The sequence below is a fragment of the Corvus brachyrhynchos genome, unplaced genomic scaffold (assembly GCF_000691975.1).
Source record: "Corvus brachyrhynchos isolate BGI_N302 unplaced genomic scaffold, ASM69197v1 scaffold30, whole genome shotgun sequence".
NCBI lineage: Eukaryota > Metazoa > Chordata > Aves > Passeriformes > Corvidae > Corvus > Corvus brachyrhynchos.
Genome location: NW_008235742.1, coordinates 710,429 through 731,017, shown reverse-complemented (window position 1 = coordinate 731,017; position 20,589 = coordinate 710,429). Strand labels below are relative to the sequence as shown.

The 20,589-nt window shown below is 45.6% G+C and overlaps 1 protein-coding gene across 1 annotated transcript in view; it reads left to right on the top strand.

The window, feature by feature from the left end:
• TOP2A (topoisomerase (DNA) II alpha) overlaps nucleotides 1–19,452 on the top strand; it is a 20,339-nt gene extending 887 nt beyond the window's left edge. The window contains exons 3-38 of the mRNA XM_017745971.1: nucleotides 834–904; nucleotides 986–1,068; nucleotides 1,425–1,568; nucleotides 1,712–1,802; nucleotides 2,230–2,293; nucleotides 2,743–2,888; nucleotides 3,787–3,884; nucleotides 4,182–4,394; nucleotides 4,600–4,773; nucleotides 4,959–5,060; nucleotides 5,502–5,639; nucleotides 5,749–5,887; nucleotides 6,163–6,320; nucleotides 6,717–6,842; nucleotides 7,297–7,407; nucleotides 7,499–7,604; nucleotides 7,980–8,089; nucleotides 8,823–8,915; nucleotides 9,380–9,494; nucleotides 9,810–9,931; nucleotides 10,499–10,647; nucleotides 10,953–11,184; nucleotides 11,313–11,447; nucleotides 11,545–11,745; nucleotides 12,293–12,488; nucleotides 13,736–13,827; nucleotides 14,004–14,150; nucleotides 14,274–14,357; nucleotides 14,459–14,656; nucleotides 15,583–15,688; nucleotides 15,977–16,117; nucleotides 16,565–16,709; nucleotides 16,840–16,901; nucleotides 17,014–17,139; nucleotides 18,125–18,324; nucleotides 18,803–19,452. Of these exons, the coding sequence (XP_017601460.1) occupies nucleotides 834–904; nucleotides 986–1,068; nucleotides 1,425–1,568; nucleotides 1,712–1,802; nucleotides 2,230–2,293; nucleotides 2,743–2,888; nucleotides 3,787–3,884; nucleotides 4,182–4,394; nucleotides 4,600–4,773; nucleotides 4,959–5,060; nucleotides 5,502–5,639; nucleotides 5,749–5,887; nucleotides 6,163–6,320; nucleotides 6,717–6,842; nucleotides 7,297–7,407; nucleotides 7,499–7,604; nucleotides 7,980–8,089; nucleotides 8,823–8,915; nucleotides 9,380–9,494; nucleotides 9,810–9,931; nucleotides 10,499–10,647; nucleotides 10,953–11,184; nucleotides 11,313–11,447; nucleotides 11,545–11,745; nucleotides 12,293–12,488; nucleotides 13,736–13,827; nucleotides 14,004–14,150; nucleotides 14,274–14,357; nucleotides 14,459–14,656; nucleotides 15,583–15,688; nucleotides 15,977–16,117; nucleotides 16,565–16,709; nucleotides 16,840–16,901; nucleotides 17,014–17,139; nucleotides 18,125–18,324; nucleotides 18,803–18,940 (4,756 nt within the window). The 3' untranslated portion in view covers nucleotides 18,941–19,452. The remainder of the gene's footprint in view (nucleotides 1–833; nucleotides 905–985; nucleotides 1,069–1,424; nucleotides 1,569–1,711; nucleotides 1,803–2,229; nucleotides 2,294–2,742; nucleotides 2,889–3,786; nucleotides 3,885–4,181; nucleotides 4,395–4,599; nucleotides 4,774–4,958; nucleotides 5,061–5,501; nucleotides 5,640–5,748; nucleotides 5,888–6,162; nucleotides 6,321–6,716; nucleotides 6,843–7,296; nucleotides 7,408–7,498; nucleotides 7,605–7,979; nucleotides 8,090–8,822; nucleotides 8,916–9,379; nucleotides 9,495–9,809; nucleotides 9,932–10,498; nucleotides 10,648–10,952; nucleotides 11,185–11,312; nucleotides 11,448–11,544; nucleotides 11,746–12,292; nucleotides 12,489–13,735; nucleotides 13,828–14,003; nucleotides 14,151–14,273; nucleotides 14,358–14,458; nucleotides 14,657–15,582; nucleotides 15,689–15,976; nucleotides 16,118–16,564; nucleotides 16,710–16,839; nucleotides 16,902–17,013; nucleotides 17,140–18,124; nucleotides 18,325–18,802) is intronic.
• Nucleotides 19,453–20,589: the final 1,137 nt, after the last annotated feature.

Genomic DNA, 20,589 nt, shown 5'->3' with positions numbered 1-20,589 from the left:
CGGCACATGTGGTGACAACAGTGACCCCCAGCCACATGCTCCAGGCCTTCCTCCGGTCCTGTGTGGCCAGGGAATGTCCCTGGCAGCACCATGGGCAGTGTTGGAGTTGTGCCGGAGCACTGAGGGGACACTGGTTCCACAGCCAGGCTGTGCTGTGCCCATCCTCAGCTGTGCCATCCCACGGATCCCTGTGCCATGGGGCAATGCCAGGCTGTGCCTGCAGCCTCCCACCCCCACTGGAGCCAACACGGTCACCACCCAGAAATAAAGACACAAAAATGTTGGTTTTTATGACACCCTGCTTTGTTCTGGGGGGACATGGCCAGGTGCAGCAAGGGGCTGGGGGGGCACGCTGCGACCACCTGGGAATGGGAACAGGGGCTGGAGGGGCTGGGAGCGGGTTCCAGTCCCCTTGGGATTGGCAGAAACTGGGAGGGGACACCCTGACACAGGTCTCCATGTCAGTGAGGTCAGTGTTGTAGTCCCAGAACCTGCCTAGTGTGTCCCAGTATATCCCAGTGGGTTGCCAGGTCTTGCTCAGTGTATTCCTGTGGGTTCCCGAGGCCTTCCCAGTGCATCCCAGTGGGTGTCCAGGGTCTGTCAAGCATATCCCACTGATCCTCAATGGGTCCCAGTGGGTCCCTGGGGCTTGCCCAGTGTGTAGCAGTACCCCAGTGGGCCCACAGGGTCTGTCCAGTGTATCCCGATGTGCTCCCAGGGCTTGCCCAGTGAATCCCAGTATATCCCAGTGTGTTTCCAGGGCTTGTCCAGTGAATCCCAGTGTGTCCCAGTGTGTTCCCAGGGCTTGCCCAGTGAATCCCAGTGTATCCCAGTGTGTCCCACTACATCCCACCACCCACGGCAAACGGGCAGCCTCAGCGCCCGCCCTTTCGCTCCTCTATTGGTCGGTCTCGCTGCCCGTCTCGCCGCTCTCCCTTTCGATTGGTCGGTTTGAACGCGTGGAGCAGCCTCTGATTGGTTAGAGGGCGGAGAGAGCGCAGGCCTTGTGTCCAGCCCCTCGCCGCCGCCGCCGCCCTGGAGCTCTCGCAGTCCCCGTCGCCTCTCCGGGTGTGTACAGCGACCGCCGCCCCCGACCCTGCGGGGCTTCGAGATCCCCCACCGCACCGTCCCCTCGGGGTCTCGGGCCCCTCTCAGACCTCGCCGGGCACCCGCAGGTTCCCCCCGGGCCCCCTCAGGGTCTCCCCGGTTCCTTCGCAGCCCCCCTCGGTCCTCCTTCAGGGTCTCCCCAGGCCCCTCTCTCGGCCCTTTTCCCAGCCCTCCCTCTCCTCAGATTCCCCGCTCCTCTGCGATTCCAGTTCTCTTCGCCCCCCCTCCCAACCCCGATCCTGTTTCCACTCCCCGGCCTGGCCCCCTCGTGTTCCCCTTGTTCACCCCCCTCACCGCTGCTGCCTCTCCCCCGACAGCCCGCGGATGAGAACGCCCGTGTGAACAAGTCCGATGGCCCCAAGAAGCTTTCGGTGGAGCACATCTACCAGAAGAAGACGCAGCTGGAGCACATCCTGCTCCGGCCAGACACCTACATCGGCTCCGTGGAGCTCGTCACCCAGGCAGGAGCAGGGGGGAGCAGGGCTGAGCGCCTCGGGGCAGGCGGGGTGTCTGTTTACAAGGCACAGAACATCTGCTTTACAAACGGATGGCACAGGAGAGGGGCTGTACCTGGGGACTTACAAATTTCTTCTTTTTTTTCCAGCAAATGTGGGTTTATGATGAAGGCATTGGCCTCAACTGCAGAGATGTGACCTTTGTGCCTGGCTTGTACAAAATCTTTGATGAGATTCTGGGTAAGCTGACAGATCCGTTGAGTCAGTGAGTGGCAGGTTATTAACGGGGGTTGAACGCAAGAAACTGGAACTAAACATAAATTATCAAGAACTTATTAGCACTACTTAATAGCAAACCGTTCATGGAAAACAAACGAAAAGAAAAATTTCAAAAATCCAATTACAAACCTGATTTCATTCTGCGCAAAATTCTCCCTTTTATGTTAATGGTTGCACTGGAGGAATTCAGAGGTCATTTCCAGCCTTCATAATTCCATGATAACTTGTTGTACTCCTCTTTGTAATTTACAAAATATTTTCATGCCGAGATGATTATTAGTAACACTGTAGTGAGTTTTTGTGTTCATTCTACTGGAACACTTCATAGTTCATAGTTTTCCCTTCATTGAGAATGTAATAAATTAACAATATTCTCTTTCCTTTCTAGTCAATGCTGCAGACAACAAGCAGAGGGATAAAAACATGTCGTGCATTAAAATCACAATTGATGTGTAAGTTTGATTTCATTGTTGCCTTCAGCTGTTCTGCAAAGCTGAGGTGTCACTGCAGGGCTCTGCTGTGGGGCTGATCTGAGATAGCCCAAACTTAATTCACCAGTTGTGAAAACCTTTCTCTCTGCTTAGTCCCCTGGACTCTTACAGAGGGCTGACTGAGGAAACGGCTGCTCTTTCGTTGCTGTTGTTTCCCATCCTCTTCCTCTCCCTTCTCATCCTGATTGAGCACAGATGGAGGGTTTTGTGTGTGGGTCCATTTCAGAGCCGGCATGTGCAGATCTGGGCATTTCTGTGTTGCCTGTCCCCCCTCTGCTGGCAGCTGCTGCACTTGCTGAGCACAGATTTGTTCCTGGTGAAATGGTGCCTTTCCCCAGAGCCTTTCTGTGACTTTTTTCACAGCTAAGCCATTTGCAGCCTTAAAAACAGACTTTTCTTTCCCTCCCCAGAGAGAATAACACCATCAGTGTGTGGAACAATGGGAAAGGTATCCCGGTTGTTGAACACAAAGTGGAGAAGGTCTATGTGCCTGCTCTGATCTTTGGACAGCTGCTGACATCCAGCAACTATGATGACAACGAGAAGAAAGTCACAGGTGAGGAAGGCTCAGATATGCACTAATGTCTCTGAACAGCTCTAAGTGTGTGACCTAAACTAGAAAGGGCAGAAAGGGGGTCCTTGATACAGTTTCCAGATGAAAACTGAAAGAGAGGAAATTTAGGTGAGATATACAGAAAAAATTCCTCTCTGTGAGGGTGGTCAGGCCCTGGCACAGGGTGCCCAGAGAAGCTGTGGCTGCCCCTGGATCCCTGGAAGTGTTCAAGGCCAGGTTGGACAGGGCTTGAAGCAACCTGGGATAGTGGAAGGTGTCCCTGCCTATGGCAGAGGTTGGAATGAGATGATCTTTAAGGTCCCTCCAACCCAAACCTTCTCTGATTCTCTGATTCTATGAGACCTCATGGCCTTGAGTCCCCCTCTGAATGAAACCAACATGACAAAGGTGGCTGCAGGATGCTAAGCTAGAGGGAGGGAAGGCCCTGGGTGGAACAAACTCTCTCAGACAAAGATTTATGGCCAGTCTTGCTCCCCACAGCCTTGTCCTGCCTCTTGGGGCTAGAAGCAGCCTGGGATAGTGGAAGGTGCCCCTGCCTATGGCAGGGGATGGGACTGGATGGGCTTTAAGGTCCCTTTCAAACCAAACCATTTGTGATTCTATGAAAATTACATTCTGAATCTATCAGAGAAGTCTCTGTGCTCTGTTTAATCGTAATAACAGTGCAAACATGGAAACAGGAAAAATTGTCTTTGAATATTCTCTTAAACCCTAAGTAAATCAAAGTTTGTAGTTGCATACTGAGCTTGTAGAATATTGTTGCTTGTTGACAGCTGTCTTTGGATTGGGCTGACGTTGACAAACTCCAGTTAGTCTTGGATTCTTTTAGATGGTTTTGGACAAAGATAATAACACGAGTCTGTGTTCCTTCTAATTCCAGGGGGGAGAAATGGTTATGGAGCCAAACTGTGCAACATATTCAGCACAAAGTTTACTGTGGAAACTGGATGTCACGAATACAAAAAGTTATTCAAGCAGGTAGGAGCACTTTTCAGGGAGTTTATACCTGAGGTTTTCAAATGAGACCCTCAGTCTTTGTTTCAAAATTCTAGGCACACCTTGCAGTCAGTTCACTGTGATTAGAGAAATATAGACTCACAAAATATAATTCAAAGGAATAATGAAATTAGCAGACAGCATCAGAATCTGGTTTTTAACCAGAGTTTTTGTTTAATTTAAAGGTATCTAAAACATAAACCATCTTAGCGCTTTTAAAAACTAAGGTAGTTATTTGTGTGCGTTTGACTTGCAACTCACCAAAGCTCCTTTCCTCAGACCTGGACAGACAATATGGGAAAGGCTGGAGAAATGAAGCTGAAATACTTTGATGGAGATGATTACACCTGTGTCACTTTCCAGCCTGATCTGGCCAAATTCAAAATGACCATTCTGGATAAGGACATTGTAGCACTGATGTCTCGAAGAGCGTATGATATTGCTGGATCCACAAAGGATGTCAAAGTTTTCCTGAATGGACAGAGGCTGCCTGTAAGTGAGCATTGAAAAGAAACACAAATACCTGCATGTTTTGGTGCCATTTAAGCAGTGAGATTCCACTGAGGCCATTCCTGTCATCACACACAGCAAAGGAACACGTGCAGGAGGGATTTCTGCACCCGCTTTGCAGGAGGATGTGAATTAAGTATTTATAGGAGCTGTTAACAACCAGTTGTCTGCTCTCATCTACGTGCAGGTGAAAGGATTCCGCAGCTATGTGGACCTCTATCTGAAGGATAAGGTCGATGAAACTGGGAATGCACTCAAAGTTATCCATGAGGAAGTCAATTCCCGGTGGGAAGTGTGCTTGACTTTGAGTGAAAAAGGCTTCCAGCAAGTCAGCTTTGTTAACAGCATTGCCACCACAAAGGTAACTCCTCAGTGTGTTTAGTCAGGCTAGTGCCATATTCTTCAACTTTAATATTCTTGGCTATTTGTAAGTGTACATGTTAGTGAAAAATACTTTAATGTTGCAAAGAATATGCTTAAAGTTTTAAATAGGTATTTGTGGGTTTTAGTGGCCTCAGTCCCAGGTCCTTGTCCCCTTCCCCACAGGGTGGCAGACACGTGGATTATGTAGCTGACCAGCTCGTGACCAAACTCATTGATGTTGTGAAAAAGAAGAACAAAAATGGAGTTGGAGTGAAGCCTTTCCAGGTACAATGTCAGAATTTCCCAGCTGGGAAACACAACTTGAGCATTACTGCAAATTGTAACTTCAGCTTAATCCATTGATTAATAACACATTTCCATGGTACAGACAATAGATATAAGATTGCTAATTATAGCAGTCTCATATTGTCCAGTTTAATCCAATTAACTTCTCTTTGCTTGACTGATGTGTTTTTGTAATCACTATAAGTCAGTGTAGATGCACTAAACCTCAGTATCTGTTAGATAACACCTCTTCAGGCAGAGAGATGCCAATTCCTTGACATCCCAAATCATCTAACACTGTTCATGTGTGTTCATTAGCTGTTCAAAATTAAAATATCTAGGAAAATTCCAAACCCTACAGTGTGAGTGTTTCCTTGTTGTGTGATTGACAAGTGGGCTGAGCCTGTACAGTGTGTGATCCTTGTTGTGATTTAACTACAGGTGAAGAACCACATGTGGATTTTTGTGAATGCCTTAATTGAAAACCCAACCTTTGACTCTCAGACGAAGGAGAACATGACTCTGCAGGCAAAGAACTTCGGCTCTACCTGTAAACTGAGTGAAAAATTCATTAAGGGTGTAAGTCCTGATGTACACGGGCAGTCAAGATGTCTGTAAAAATACATAACAAAAGTTTCTGTCATGTTGAGGCTTTTCCCACAACTTTGGATTGCGTTTTGTATTGCAGGCAGTTGGCTGTGGCATTGTTGAAAGTATCCTAAATTGGGTAAAATTTAAAGCTCAGAACCAGCTGAATAAGAAATGTTCAGCTGTGAAACACTCCAAGATTAAGGGTGTTCCTAAGCTGGATGATGCCAACGATGCTGGTAAGTGTTTGACATCCTTTTTAACCAATGCATTCAAAAACAGTTAAAACTTGTTTGTTAAACATAAGATTTGTCTCCTAAGGAAAAGTGAGAAAACCTGTCATTATAGTTTTACCTCCATTTCATGCTCCCATTTACTATGATTATCCCCATTTACTGTGTGCAGTGCCAAAAAAACTGTGTTAGAAGATTATTTATACTTGCTCAGTCATGAATGTGCAGCCTTGGATTTCATTTCTTAAGTAGAAAACTGACTCGATTTTCTTCTTTTTTAGGCAGCAAGAATTCTCTAGATTGTACACTGATCCTGACTGAGGGAGACTCAGCCAAAACTCTGGCTGTTTCTGGGCTGGGAGTGGTTGGTAGAGACAAATATGGAGTATTTCCTCTTCGTGGGAAAATCCTCAATGTCAGGGAAGCTTCTCATAAGCAGGTTGGTTGGAAAATGGTTACAGTTACATGTTGGAAAGTGTGGTGAGATTTGTGCAATGAGTCGGTGCAGCTGCACCTGGAGCACTGGAACTCCAAGGAGCAGTGTCTTAAATACCTGAGTCTTCCCTCACTTTGAGTCTGCCTCACTGGTTAAGTAGGAATATTGATTAAGTCCTGTTCAGTGATTTGCCTGAGGGGATACTGTTTGTGTTGTGGATTGGAAAATGGTTGGAATTACCTAGAGTAATGCAACCATTAGAAATTACAAGTTTCTAAAAGGCAAAAAACACCAGCAGGACAGAACTCGGCCAATGATTCACTTATGGATAACTTTATACTTTTCTTGAGCTACATTTTGAGTCTGAAAGAAGTTTTTATTCTGTGTGATCTCTTTCAGATTATGGAAAATGCTGAAATCAACAACATCATCAAGATTGTGGGTTTGCAATATAAAAAGAACTATGAAGATCAAGAATCTTTAAAAACTCTTCGCTATGGAAAGATTATGATCATGACAGATCAGGTTAGGTTCATTAAAATTGAAAGCTGGGAGAGGATAACAACACTTAAATAAAGAGATAGGAAGAAAATACTGCTTTTCTCTAACTGCTCCTATTGTTGTCCCCAATTCTCTGTGTTTCTTTTTCCCATTTTACATTTTAGTGGGTCATAATGTCTTTTCAGCCACAAAAAAAAAAGTAAAATGGGGAGTAACATCAAACAGCTAAACACTGTCTTTCCAGTCTTTTCTGCTGATTCAAAGTCCTTGACCAGTCCTTGACACCTTTTTTTCACCAAGAATCTGCCTTTTCTGTTTCTCTTAATTTTCAGCAATTAACACATGGTCACCTTTTTAGAGGTGAAAGTTAATAGAGTCAGTTAGCTGGAATTACAGAGTCATTTACTATTAAGCCAACAGTTGTCATTTCCATCATTCCCTGATAAAATACGGTTTGTTTTTTTCTTTTATAATTCAGGATCAGGATGGATCACACATCAAAGGTTTGCTGATCAACTTCATCCATCACAACTGGCCATCTCTTCTAAGACACAATTTTTTGGAGGAATTCATTACTCCTATCATAAAGGTGAGGGCTGGGGGAGGATGAGGTCGACGACTGAGGATCCATTGTCCAAAAATGCCTTTCATTTCACAGTTAAAATGTTTGTCCACTGTAGGCCTCTAAAAACAAAGAAGAAATTGCATTCTACAGTATCCCTGAGTTTGAAGAATGGAAAAGCAGTACTCAGAACTACAACTCATGGAAAATCAAGTACTACAAAGGTTTGTAAAAACTTAATATGGTGAAACTGATCCAAGTTAGAGCATTGATGATTCGATGCAGTCAGTCCTGCTTTGCAGAAAGGATGTGGATTGGGTGTCTCCCAAGTCTCTTCCCTCCTGTGATATTCCAATTAGATTTCAGATATCAACAGGAATTACAGACAAAATCCAAAACTACAATATGCCACTGCTCACTTAATTGTAATTCTTATGATTTTTGTGATACATCTCGTTTTGAAGTAACTTTTCAGGAAATCATCTTCACACTGTATGTTCATATGGTGCATCACAAAAACTGGGCATAGAAAAGTATTTCTTTGAATTGGAACTTAATTTAGGCAAAAAGTCGTTAGGATTAACTCTCTGTCCCTGCAGGTTTGGGTACCAGCACATCGAAGGAGGCCAAAGAATACTTTGCAGATATGGCAAAACACCGAATCGGCTTCAAATATTCTGGGCCTGAAGACGATGCTGCGATCACCCTGGTAACTAACACTTGATTTAATTGCTGACTTACTACCTTTGGTATTTCACCTTGTAGAGTGCTCTCTATTTTCTCTTAAAATGCTCTTTGAGGCCTTTTGGCTGGAGACAATCTCTGTGTTACCAAGGCTACAGCTTTACTTGAACCAGGAGCAGCGAATCTGCCCCTCAACCTCAGGGCAAGAGTACCCTTTTAATGATGGGCTTTAAATATAGCTCAGAACAAACTAATCACTACAAACCAATTGACATTTTCAGACACAATAGTAAATATTCCTTTAACATTTTTCTGTGTATTCTGCTGCAGTTTTCTCCAAGTCGGATCTCCCTTTCCTCCCCCAGTGCAAAATGGTGGATTAAAACAGTCCTCGTTTCTGTGAACTTCACCTTAGCTAGTCTCTGTTCCTGAAATATTCAGAGTTGTTAGGCAATGCCAAAAAAATCAAGTTTTCCCCCAAAATATTAATTTCCTCTCAAATCTGCTTTAGTCTTCTGTTATTATATTAAAAATCTATAAATTTAAACCTAACTGCTCTGTCCTCTACAGAGTGGTGGAAATTATGCTCTTAATACGTTTAGCTACAGAAACCTTTTATTGCATTTCTTGGCCTCTTAAATCAGCCTGTTTTGCATGTTGTTCTCCTGGGTAAGATCTTCCTTTTTCTCAAGTGATCCAATAGTGCACAACCACAGAACGTTCTGGAATTGAGTTACTTTTCATTTTGTAACATCCAGGCCTTTAGCAAGAAGAAGATAGAAGAGCGAAAGGAGTGGCTGACTAATTTCATGGAGGATAGAAGACAACGGAAGCTGCACGGTCTGCCAGAGGTAAAAGGTTTATGTTTGTAAGGAAACTGGTTTCCAGTCTCTGCCTGGGGCTGTTCTCAGCTTCATCCTGGCACACCAGAGCTGCACACAGCTCAGGTAGTGAGTCAGGTCTGGATTATAGGACGTTGAAAATGTGTCAGGATTTTGCAGAGCAGCTTCTTCTCTCATCATTGTAGCCTCATTGTCAATTATCCAACAGTTAATTTCATTTTAAACTCTCATCTTTCAAGTTGCTGTATCAATAGGAAAATGATAAGTCAAGCAGAGCCAGATGAAGTCTTTCTTTCCTCCAAAATGGGGGAAATAATGCATCCTGGGAAATGTTTCCCTTTGCCATGCAAAGGGTGTCAGCACTTGAGCTGTATTTAGCTGGTCTTAAAAGGAGTTCCCATTTCAGTGAAACTAGCCAAAAAACTGATTAGGCCCTGTTAAAATTAAGGCAATCTTCCCTCTGTTTCTCTTAGGAATACCTGTATGGGAAAAATACCGATTACCTGACGTACAATGACTTCATCAACAAGGAGTTAGTGCTGTTCTCAAACTCAGATAATGAGAGATCAATCCCATCACTGGTTGATGGTAAGTGATTTCTAAGTCGTGATTCTGCATGGTATATCTCCAGAACTGAGGAGATGGATGTTCAATGTCACATCAGAGGCGGGGAACCTGCTGAGGTTTCAGGGTCAGTATCCTGAAGTCTGTTTTCTGCTGTCCAAAGGTTTTTCATCTTCGGATGAAACATCTTGTCCATTTTATAGTAAATTATTGCCAGTATCTTACTCACCTGGTGCAGAATCTTTAGGTGTATAAGTAGTTCTTGTATCTCCAAAGAGCACAAGCCAAGTGCATCACATCACATGTTCTAACCACAAGGTCTTTTCTTTTTTCATACAGGTTTGAAGCCAGGTCAGAGGAAAGTTTTGTTCACCTGTTTCAAGCGAAACGATAAGCGGGAGGTGAAGGTTGCTCAGCTGGCTGGTTCTGTCGCTGAGATGTCCTCATACCATCACGGTGAGGTAAGAACCTGCCTGGGTGTGCAAAACACTTTAAAGGAAAGGCAAAAGGCCCTTCTGTTGGTGTGAATTACGATGCCTCCAAAGCAAATTAGATGTCTGAGTGTGTACACCAAAGGGAAGTGGCTGTTCAGCTGTTTCCACGATTAATTCTTCAGTATTAATTTAGTCTGACATTGGTCACTCTGCCTGTCCTGGACTTCATGGGAGCATAGTTCATTCAAAAAGCAGAAAAAGAAAAACCTACTTAATTTGTGATGGACTTAGGCAGATGTTAATAAGCTTTCTGGCTGGGTCAGGACAAGTTAAGCACTACAACAAGGTTCTCTGTGGAGACTGACAGAATCCTTCACTGGAGGTTTCCGAGCAGGTAGACAGCAACAGATAGAGACGTGGGTCACTAGAACATTTCAGATTACCTTGGGACACATTTTCCTTGAGTTTCCTCCAGCATTTCATCAACTGAGTTTATCCTCTGTATCAGTTAAGTTCTCCATGTGAATGTTGCCTTACTTTGTCCATCCCCTGAACCATTCTGCATGTTCAGTTTTGCACCTCCTTTCGTTGCAGGCCGCACTGATGATGACCATCATTAACTTGGCTCAGAACTTTGTGGGCAGCAATAACCTCAACTTGCTCCAGCCCATCGGTCAGTTTGGCACAAGGCTGCACGGAGGGAAAGACTCTGCCAGCCCTCGATACATCTTCACCATGCTCAGGTCAGCATTCCAGAGTTCTTACTGTCTTAAAAGACTCAATTTTACAGCAGTTAGAATGAAAAACTAATTTTCTTTTTCCCTTTAAAATTTTGGTCTATACTTGCATGCTCAGAGTAGCAATAATTGAAGTGAGATTCAGGTGCTAGATTATGGAAACATGGTTATCAGAGCAGAGAATATGGAAATGGAAGCAAAAACGAAGGGAGAAATTTGGGTGGGATAATAAAAATTAGGGAGATTTCTTTTTGCATGGTGGTCGTGTTCTGTAACAAGAATTTGTGCTTAAATTCCCTTCTCCATTCCAGTCCCCTGGCACGCTTGGTGTTCCCACCGATGGATGACAACATCCTGAGATTCCTCTATGATGACAACCAGCGTGTGGAGCCAGAGTGGTACATGCCCATCATTCCAATGGTGCTGGTCAATGGGGCTGAAGGGATTGGTACTGGCTGGGCCTGTAAGATCCCCAACTTCGATATCAGGGAAGTTGTGAACAACATCCGCCGGCTGATGGATGGAGAAGAGCCACTGCCAATGGTAAATAATATAAGTAAAAGGCAAATGTCTTCCCTGTTAGTTTATTGAGCTCATATTGAGCATTTTATGGGCATGCTTAAAAAAAGAGGCATCCACACAAAACTGAATCCAGTGTTTCTTCTCCTCAGCTTCCCAGTTACAAGAATTTCAAAGGCACCATAGACGAGCTGGGGCCTAATCAGTATGTGATAAGTGGTGAAGTGTCCATCCTTGATTCTACAACCATCGAGATCACTGAGCTGCCTGTCAGAACATGGACACAGGTAATAAAGAGGGAATTTGCTCTGGGAATGTACAGTTTGCTCTACAAAGCAAAAAGGGAGTAGTGGGGTTTGGGTCTGACTTTGTTTCTTTCCTCAGACATATAAAGAGCAGGTTCTGGAGCCGATGTTGAACGGGACTGAGAAGACCCCCCCTCTAATCACAGACTATAAAGAATATCACACAGACACCACAGTGAGGTTCGTGGTGAAGATGACTGAAGATAAACTAGCAGAAGCCGAAGCTGTGGGGCTGCATAAGGTCTTCAAACTCCAAACAAGTTTAACATGCAACTCCATGGTATGTGACAGATTTTGCTGAAGGAATTTCTTGGTTTAACTCAGACTCTGTGGACAGCTGCAGTTGTTGCGTGAAACAAAAATCCTCTTTGGCAGTAACCTATTCACTTTGATTTTTCTGCTGTTACTGGTTTTAAATCAGCTTTCAAAGGTCAAGAGCCTGGCTTAGGAGTAGGCCCAGAGTGGATGGTTTGCCTGAAGGAGGCAAAATGATCTGAAATCACAGTTTGCAGAGCTCTTTGAGCCAGCAGCAAGGGGCACTGAACGTCTGGCTCCAGACAATGTGTGAAGCTTGATGCAAGATGTTTGTCCTGCACAGAGCTCTAAGATTCAAGTAACCTTAACTCTACTGTGCGTATTCAAGAATGTCAAAATTCTAAAATTGTCTCTGCTGCTGTGCTCACAAACTGAAGTAGTTTCTAGAACAACAGTGAGATTTGATACTTTGTTGGTTGGGTGGTACTATCACACCTGTGTTACAGTAACTTTCAGTGGATTTGGAATCAGTTTTATCATCATAACGCCTGTGTTCTTTCATTTTCCTCCAGGTTCTCTTTGACCATGTTGGCTTTCTCAAGAAATACGACTCTCCCCAGGATATTCTTAAGGAGTTCTTTGAACTCCGGCTCCGATATTACAATTTGAGGAAGGAATGGCTTATTGGGATGCTGGGTGCCGAGTCTGCAAAGCTGAGCAACCAGGCTCGCTTCATCCTGGAGAAAATAGATGGCAAAATTGTGATCGGTATGTTGTTCTTGGAGACTGGGATTGTAACTGGGAGAACTGGGTGATCTCTTGAGCTCTGTCAGCACCCCCTCAGCCCCAGGCTGGCTTTTACAAACCACACCAGGGCTTATCTCTCTTCCAGTGACATCTAAGGGGAAAATGCTTCACAGAGTATCCTTGGTCTGTGTATTATACACATACTAATGACAACAGGATATTTATGCAGCTTTCCTGGTCCATGTTTGAGAATTTTTGAGTGAATTTTTTACTAGTTTAGCAATAATTCACATTTATTTCTGACTTGGTAGGAGTAAGTTAATTATTTTTGGGGTTAGAAAGGAGCAGTGTTTGCTGTTAAAGGCATTCTTAAGAATCTGTATCTCTCTCCATTATCTTTGTGAACCTCTGCAAAGATATTCCAAATCACGTTCTCAGTGGACTAGGGGTTCAAGCTTAGATGATACTCAAGTAGCAGTATCTGAGAATCATGAGCTAGAAAAAGAAGCAGATACACATTTTTCAATCAACTTTTCCCCCTCGGTGTAAAAGCCGGGCTGTGTTCCGCTGCCTTCGCGGAGGATGCGGCCAGACAACGTGTCATAAGATGCTTTGTGGTTTGTGTCTGAAGGCAGCCCAGTAATCCCAGCAGCCCGAGTCTGTCTGACTGAACTCGGGAAGAGAAATAATTCCCCTGAAATGCATTTTCTTGGGTTTTTGTAATAAGTAGTTCCAAGGCTGCCAGAGCTGGTTTCATTTGTATTTGTGTCTCATGGATGATGGCTTCTGATACCTTAAAAAGGAGCAAATTCCAGCTGAAGCATTTCCAGTGGTTGAGCACTTGGAGCATAAATTTCCCGGGTGATGTCTAATGAGGTGCAAGCTATACCAAGCTATCAAGGGTTTTTTTTTTCCACCTGCCTGTCATGATGAAACCTGTTTTGTACCATCATACCTTTTTTTCCCCAAGTTCAAAAACTACTTAAAGCAAGGGAAATGCGTGTATGGAAACAAAGAAAAATATTAACATTGTTTTGACTGGTATAGGAGCAATACTTGCCTGACAAATCACCTGCTAAATAGGAGCTTTTCAGGTGTTGTTCAGGCTCTTCCACATGTCCCAGCTGTGATGTGGAAAGGCTGGTTTGGAGCTCTGTAGGATTCAGAGCAGCTACAACCACAGGATCCAAACTGTAAAGCTCATCTGTCACTCCTAACAGCGACTGGTAGTGGGCACTGAGTGACAATCCTGAAATGTCTGTTTGCAGAAAACAAACCCAAGAAAGAGCTGATTCAAGTTCTTATCCAGAGAGGGTACGAGTCTGATCCGGTGAAGGCTTGGAAGGAGGCTCAAAACAAGGTAATGCCTCAGTCATCCTCTGAATATGCCCAAACTGGCCCCAAGCTCTGAGGCTTCATAATCCTTAGAGAGGCTTTTCAATTTGCAGGATTCAAGAACTTCCGTGTTTGATCAGTAGCCCTACCCTTATGTGTCAGGGTTTTTGTTGACTACATTTGTTTCAAATCCACATTTAGGATGAAGAAGAGGAGGAGGAGGAGGAAGAGAGTGACAAAGAATCAGCTGCAGCCTCTGGCCCAGACTTCAACTACCTGCTGAATATGCCCCTGTGGTATCTGACCAAGGAGAAGAAAGATGAGCTCTGCAAGCAAAGGGATAACAAAGTATGTGCCTTCCTTTCCTTATAAAAGCATTATATTCATATATATATTATGTGTTATATAGGGTTTTTTTGGATGGTGGATTGAAACGTGTGATTAATGATTATCACCTGTGATTCTCTTTAGGAAAAGGAGCTGGAAAACCTTAAGCGCAAGAGTCCCTCTGACCTGTGGAAGGAAGACCTTGCTGCCTTCATTGAAGAACTCGATGTATGTCATTGCTCAGTGCAGATGATCAACTCCCTCCTCTTATCCACCAGCCCTTCTTAGACTTCTGTATTTTTTGTGTTATTTTATGCTCCCCTCTGCAGGCAGTGGAGGCCAAGGAAGCGCAGGATGAGCGTGCAGGGATTGCTGGCAAACCTTTAAAGGTGAAAGGAGGGAAAGCGAAGGTGAAGAAGGCCCAGCTGCCAGAAGTAATGCCATCCCCTCATGGCATCAGGGTTGTTCCTCGGATCACTGCTGAGATGAAGGCAGAGGCAGAGAAGAAAACTAAAAAGAAAGTAAAGGTAAAAGAGAACATTCCAAATGCTTAATCTTTCTTTACCTCCTCTTCAATACAATCCTAAAGAAATGTGAGTCCTTGTTAGTGAGACTTGTCCTGTTGAAGCAGTCGTTCAGGGAGAGGGTCAGGACCTTAGGATTTGGGAAACACTGGGAATGGGGGTGTCTCAGTCTGAAGGAGAACAGACTCACTAACATACCAGGAGATGGCTTAGAGGGAAATTTTTGACATGTTGCAGTGCCAGGGATGGGCTGGTAGCTCAGAAAAGGGGGTGGATGCAAGTAAGGTTGTTCCAGGTGTCTTGGGAATTTGATAAACCCTCTAGCAGGCAGGAAGCACAGCCAGTACATTCCCTTCTCCAAAACAGCCTTTGCATTCCCAGCAATGTTTTCAGCCACTTAATGCCATCATTGTTCTCTGTATCAAGGAGATAAAAAAGATTGAACTCTTTTTATAGGACTGGTTGAAATTGTGCCATTCAGCCATTTCCAACAGAAAAAAACTAACCCATCCCCTCACCTGTTTGGCCCTGGAAGCCACACAGGTCACTCCTTTCCTCCACATAATTCCACCCAACAGTTTTTCCAAATAACTTGCTTTTGTTTTTATCCCACCCTGTCCAGTCCTGCATCCCCATCCCCCCCAGAGCCAGCACGCAGCAGCAGGACCAGGGCACTCAGGAGTGGGGCCACAGTTCCTGTTTTTGTTCATGTTGGATTTTGCCTTTTAAGTCACCTGATTTGGGGGCAGATCCTGTCCAATTTACAGATCCTGTCTGTAATCAATTCTACACACAGTTTGTTTCACAGACTCAGGTTTCTTGTACCACTAACTTTTACATGTCTAAAATAAGCAGCTCCTTCCTCCATTACCCCATGTGCCTCTTCTCCGTGAGCTGACTCACTGTTTGCTATCTGCTTGCATCTGCAGAGTGAAAAAACTGAATTTGATGAGAATCAGGATGAAAACACATCCGGAGAGAAGGAGTCTTCAGGCCTGAAGCAGAGACTAGCACAGAAGCCGAAGACTGAGCAAGGTAAATGCTTTGATGTTATTCTCTCCATGGAAAGGGAGGGAAAGGATTGTCAGTTTGGTTATCTGACCTCTTCCTGAAGGTGGTAAGCAACATCTAGGATCAGTAGTTTTGGAATAACTAGGTGAGAAAGTGGTCCTGAATACCAGTCAAGCAGGATAAATTCCTATTTCTCTTTGCTTAAGCCAGACTCCTCTGAACTCAGTGTATTTCTAAGCTGAGCTTGAACTGGCTGAGCCTGAATTACACATGGAAGTTTGCTGGTTCATCCTGCCTCCCAATATTTTTCAGGAGCTAAGAGACAGGCCACTCTGCCTTTCAAGCCATTAAAGAAAACCAAGAAACGAAACCCTTGGTCTGACTCAGGGTCTGATTCAGAGTCTGATTTTGAAGCACCTCCTCAGAGAGAGCGAGTGGTTCGCCAGGCAGCAGGTGAGTGAGGACACGGATGCAGGAGAGGGATGGTCCTCCTTGTGGAGGAGAAAATGGAACAGACTATTTAGGGACCTCCCAGAGCCTCAGATCACATTTAGAAATCATCTTTAAAAGGCTTCTTTATTTTACTGTCTGAAACTATTAAATATTTCTACCATTTGTGCACATATTCAAGGAAAAGCAGAAATGGGCAACTAGAGAAATATGGTTATTGGGTTTAATTACACAACTGTCTTGGCAAATTAAATGTGTTGTGCGTGAGGTTGGAAGACTCCAAATGACAGAACACACTTGTCATTTGGAGTCTTCTCCCTGGCAGTCTCAGCATCTGCTTGTTTTTATTCAGATCCTTATTTTTTAATAACTGCAGCTAAAATATTGAAAAAGAAACTGAGCTGCATATTGCCAAATGTGTAAAATAACACATCTGTGCCCTTCCATCAGCCAAAGTCAAGCCCATGGTCATTTCGGACTCAAATCACTCCAGCTCAGATGAGGAGTCTGAATTCCAGGGTGACAGTGAAGGCAACTCTGAATCGGACACAAACTCTAAGAAAAAGGCTCCTCCCAAGCCCAGACCTGCTCCCAAGTGAGTATTTTTCCATAATCACTGGAAATGAGTTGTGCTTAATGCTACACAGAAATTAAAAGCGCTTTTTTTAATGCATCTATTTAGTGCATCATAAACTGAATTAAAAACTTGGGGTTTTGTTTTCCAGGGAAACCACTGAAAAAGCAGCGAAAGCTCCCAAGCAAAAGGCAGTGCCAAGTGCTGTCCCTGGTGAGTACAAGACCTCTAAACCATGTGGATTGTAATCCCTCAGCAGTGCACAGGGAAGATCAGAGGGGATAACTTGGCTGTTTCAAGCTGACTTTCTGCTTTCTTTATCCAGTTCCAGTCCAAGATGTCACTGAGGACAAGGTGAGCCAGGCTCCTGCAGCTCTGTCCGTCCCTGTGCTGAGCACCAAGGCCGTGCCCAAAAAACCTGCTGCAGCCAAGAAAGCCGGAGCCACCAAGGGTAAGGGCAGCTCAGCAACATCAGTTCTAGAGAACAATTATAATTCCTGTGGGAAATGGTCCGAGTGATTTCGCTTGGCGTTCCAGGGCCTGGGCAACTGGAGTTTGCATTTCAGCAAAGATCTGAGGTTTGTGGCAGAGGTTCTCTGGTTGTCATGTTTGAGGTCTGTTTCCAAACATATCATGTTCTAGTTCATGTTGGACATGTTTGGAGGGAGGGAATTTTAGTTTGGGAACAAGAAAAGTGAATGCTTCCTACAGCGCTATGTAATACTTGGCAGGGACAATCCGAGTGGAATTTGTGTCTTGCAGTCAATGCCCCACTTCACGTCTTTTTGGGAAGAAAGCTGCCTTGGAGCAGGCAAGCTTTTGGGGGCAGTTTGATCTATTCAGCTCTGGATCCATCTCATGCATCTCCAGCATTTGACTCAGGGTTTTTTAAACTCAACTGCCAGACTTTGACACTGTTTTGCATATTCCAAATGGAATCAACTCAGTGTTGATCCCAGCAGGAAAATAGTGTTACTTCCACTCCTAAATTGAGAAAGCATGTTATCACTCAGAGATGGCCTGACATGAGCTGAACTGGAAGTTGTGCTTCAAGATGCTCTTAAAAAAAGTGAAAATATAGTTATGAAGGAATGAGTGAGTGTTTGGGAAATTCCCTCCTCCCTGTGCAGGAGTTTGAAGGTCTGAGATGGGTTATGGAGCCTTGAGAGATCAGGACTTTTCAATCTGAAATAGTCTGTAAATTGCTTTGGGGACGCTTTAATTCGATCCTCTAAATGTAGCGGAACTGAGCAGATAAACAACCTCATTCCTCACCATCTGTGGAAGAGAGATCTTTCTAGAAAACCCAGCTTCAAACGGAGATGACCTTTGTGCTGACCCCGCGGCAGCGCAGAGCCTGTTTGTGTTGGAAGTAATTCCCAAACTGGGAACAAGAGAGGAGCGAAACAGGGGTTTAACGCCGTGTTCTGTTCCAGACAACCAGCCCTCCATCGTGGATATCCTGGCCAAGAAAAAGGCTGCACCCAAACCCAAGCCAGCGGCAAAGGAGGGACCCCTGCGCGCCGCGGGTGACAACGCCAAGGGGAGGAAGGTTATGAAGAGGCAGCCAAGCTCTTTGGATTCGGATTCCGATTCGGATTTCGGCTCGAAGCCTGCCAAATCTGTTGCATCAAAGGTTTGTGCAATGCCGTCAGCGCCGAGGGAACCACAGAGAGTGGGGGTCGGTTCTTCCGGCAGGAAAAGCTGGTGGAGGTCAAACCTCTACCTGGGTGTGGGGAATGGGGAGAAGGGGGGGTCATGGAATCATGGAATATTCTGAGCTGGAAGGGACCCACAGGGATCATCGAGTCCAACTCCCTGCCCTGCACAGGACACTCCAATAATCCCAACCTATGCCTGAGAGTGTTGTTCAAATACTCCTGGAGCTCTGGAAGCCTTGGGGGCACAACCAGTCCCGGGGGAGTCTGTTCAGTGCCCGACCACCCTCTGGGGAAAGAACCTTTCTCTCATAAGGGTCAGACACCCCGGATCCTTGGTTTGCTCCCACCACCTCAAACATCCACCATCCCCATGGCAGAGCGGGCATGTGGTGCTCACTGTGTTGTTCCCTGTGGATGCTCAGATCCGTGACTCCTTTCCTGCTTTCCCTCCAGAAATCCAAGCTACAGGACGACACCTTCACCGTTGACGCCAGTGCTGACAGCCCTGTAGCTCAGCCCCGTGCCAGGCCTGGCCGCCTCAAGAAACCTGTCCAGTACCTGGAGGAGTCCTCTGAGGACGATATATTTTGAGTTTTTAGGAAAATTTTAAACTCCAGATCCACAACGAGCCTTCAGCAGAGCTCCAGAGCTCTCACCAAAGACCACCTCAGCCTAAGAAATCTTCACCAAATGTAAACCACTCCAGAATGTTCTTTACAGGTGAACACAGCTGGTTTTTTTCTTGGTTTTAAATAAGTTAGAGTTGTTCAAACAGGAACATCCCCTTTTTGGTGAGCACTGGAGCCACGTGCCCAGCGAGTGCTGCCACACTTCCCTCTTCCCCATTATTTGACACTTTGTGGTCATTTTCATGTTAAGGTTGACTTTAGAACATGCCAAACCCTTTAAAATTTATACACCCCTCTTGAAATATAGTACTAAAATACATGAACTTTTAATTCCACCACCCAACACAGGTGAGCTGGAGTCATTTTTCCAGCACAATTCCTTCACTATGTAAATATTTTCTTGTTGTCCTGAGTTGTTTCTTGTTTGGAGTTTGTCCTTTTTAATATTTGTCTAATAAAAGTGTTTTTACTTATTTTCTTCACAGAATTTGTGTGTTTTTAGAAAAATAACCACTGCAGAGCTTGTGCTAAGCTCTCCCTCTGTCCGAGCAGAGGGCTTGGCACAAGCTCTGGGGGGTGCTGGGCTGGTTGGCCACTTCCCCACTGGCTGTGGCCACTGTGGCTCCACAGCTGAATTCCTGTGAACACCCCTGTGGTCCCCAGCATGGGGGGAGCTGCTTGCCCAGAGAAGCTGTGGCTGCCCCATCCCTGGAAGTGTCTGAGGCCAGGTTGGTTGCTTGGAGCAACCTGGTCCAGTGGAAGGTGTCCCTGCCCATGGCAGGGGATGGGACTGGATGAGCTCTAAGGTCCCTTCCCATCCAAACCATTCCATGAAACCCCAGGGCCCCCCGCGCTATCGGTGCTTTGCTGGAACCCAGTCAAGTGTGGAAAGCCCTGTCAGATTTTCCACTGGCTCTGGAGAGCGTCTCCGGCGCGTCCCATCCGAGGGCCGGGCTATTTACGGCTCCTCTTGCTGCAGAACATGACCCATGACAGAGCCACGGGTGGGTTGTGGGGCTGCTCTCAGAACCCTGGCATCATCCTAATGTGGGTGTGGAGCTCTGGGAACACAGAGTGGACCACAGAGTCCATACCAGGAGTTTCCCATCCCAAAATCTTGGATGGGGTGCTGGGGATGCTGCTGGATGGGAACTGGGCTGTGGGGCATCAGGACTGACCTACCCTGGGCATTGCACGTCCCTGAGGGGGGTCTGGGGCTGACCTGTGTTGTCCAGGGCTCTGCCCCCATTACTGGAAAGGGGATTTGAGGCGCCAGCAAAGGCCAACAGCGCTGGCCTGGGCTGGGCAGGGCAGGGGCTGGCAGGAGTCCTGGCTGTGCCACACAGGATTTTGTAGGGATCAGTCCACAGGTGCCAGAGCAGGGACAACCTGGGAAGATCCATGGGACCCCCAACAGCCCTGGCACAGCATCCTGGGGCAGGGAGGGCTGGTGCCAGCTGTGAGCATCCTCCAGGCACTGCAGGGCTGAAGCTGTGGCAGCAGGGCTGGGTGTACCCAGGCTCTGATGGGTCAGGGGGGTGATGCCAGCACTGGGGGGGCCTTTTGGGGCCGAATGCTGTGGCTTGGGGACACTGAGGCCCTGCGGGTTTG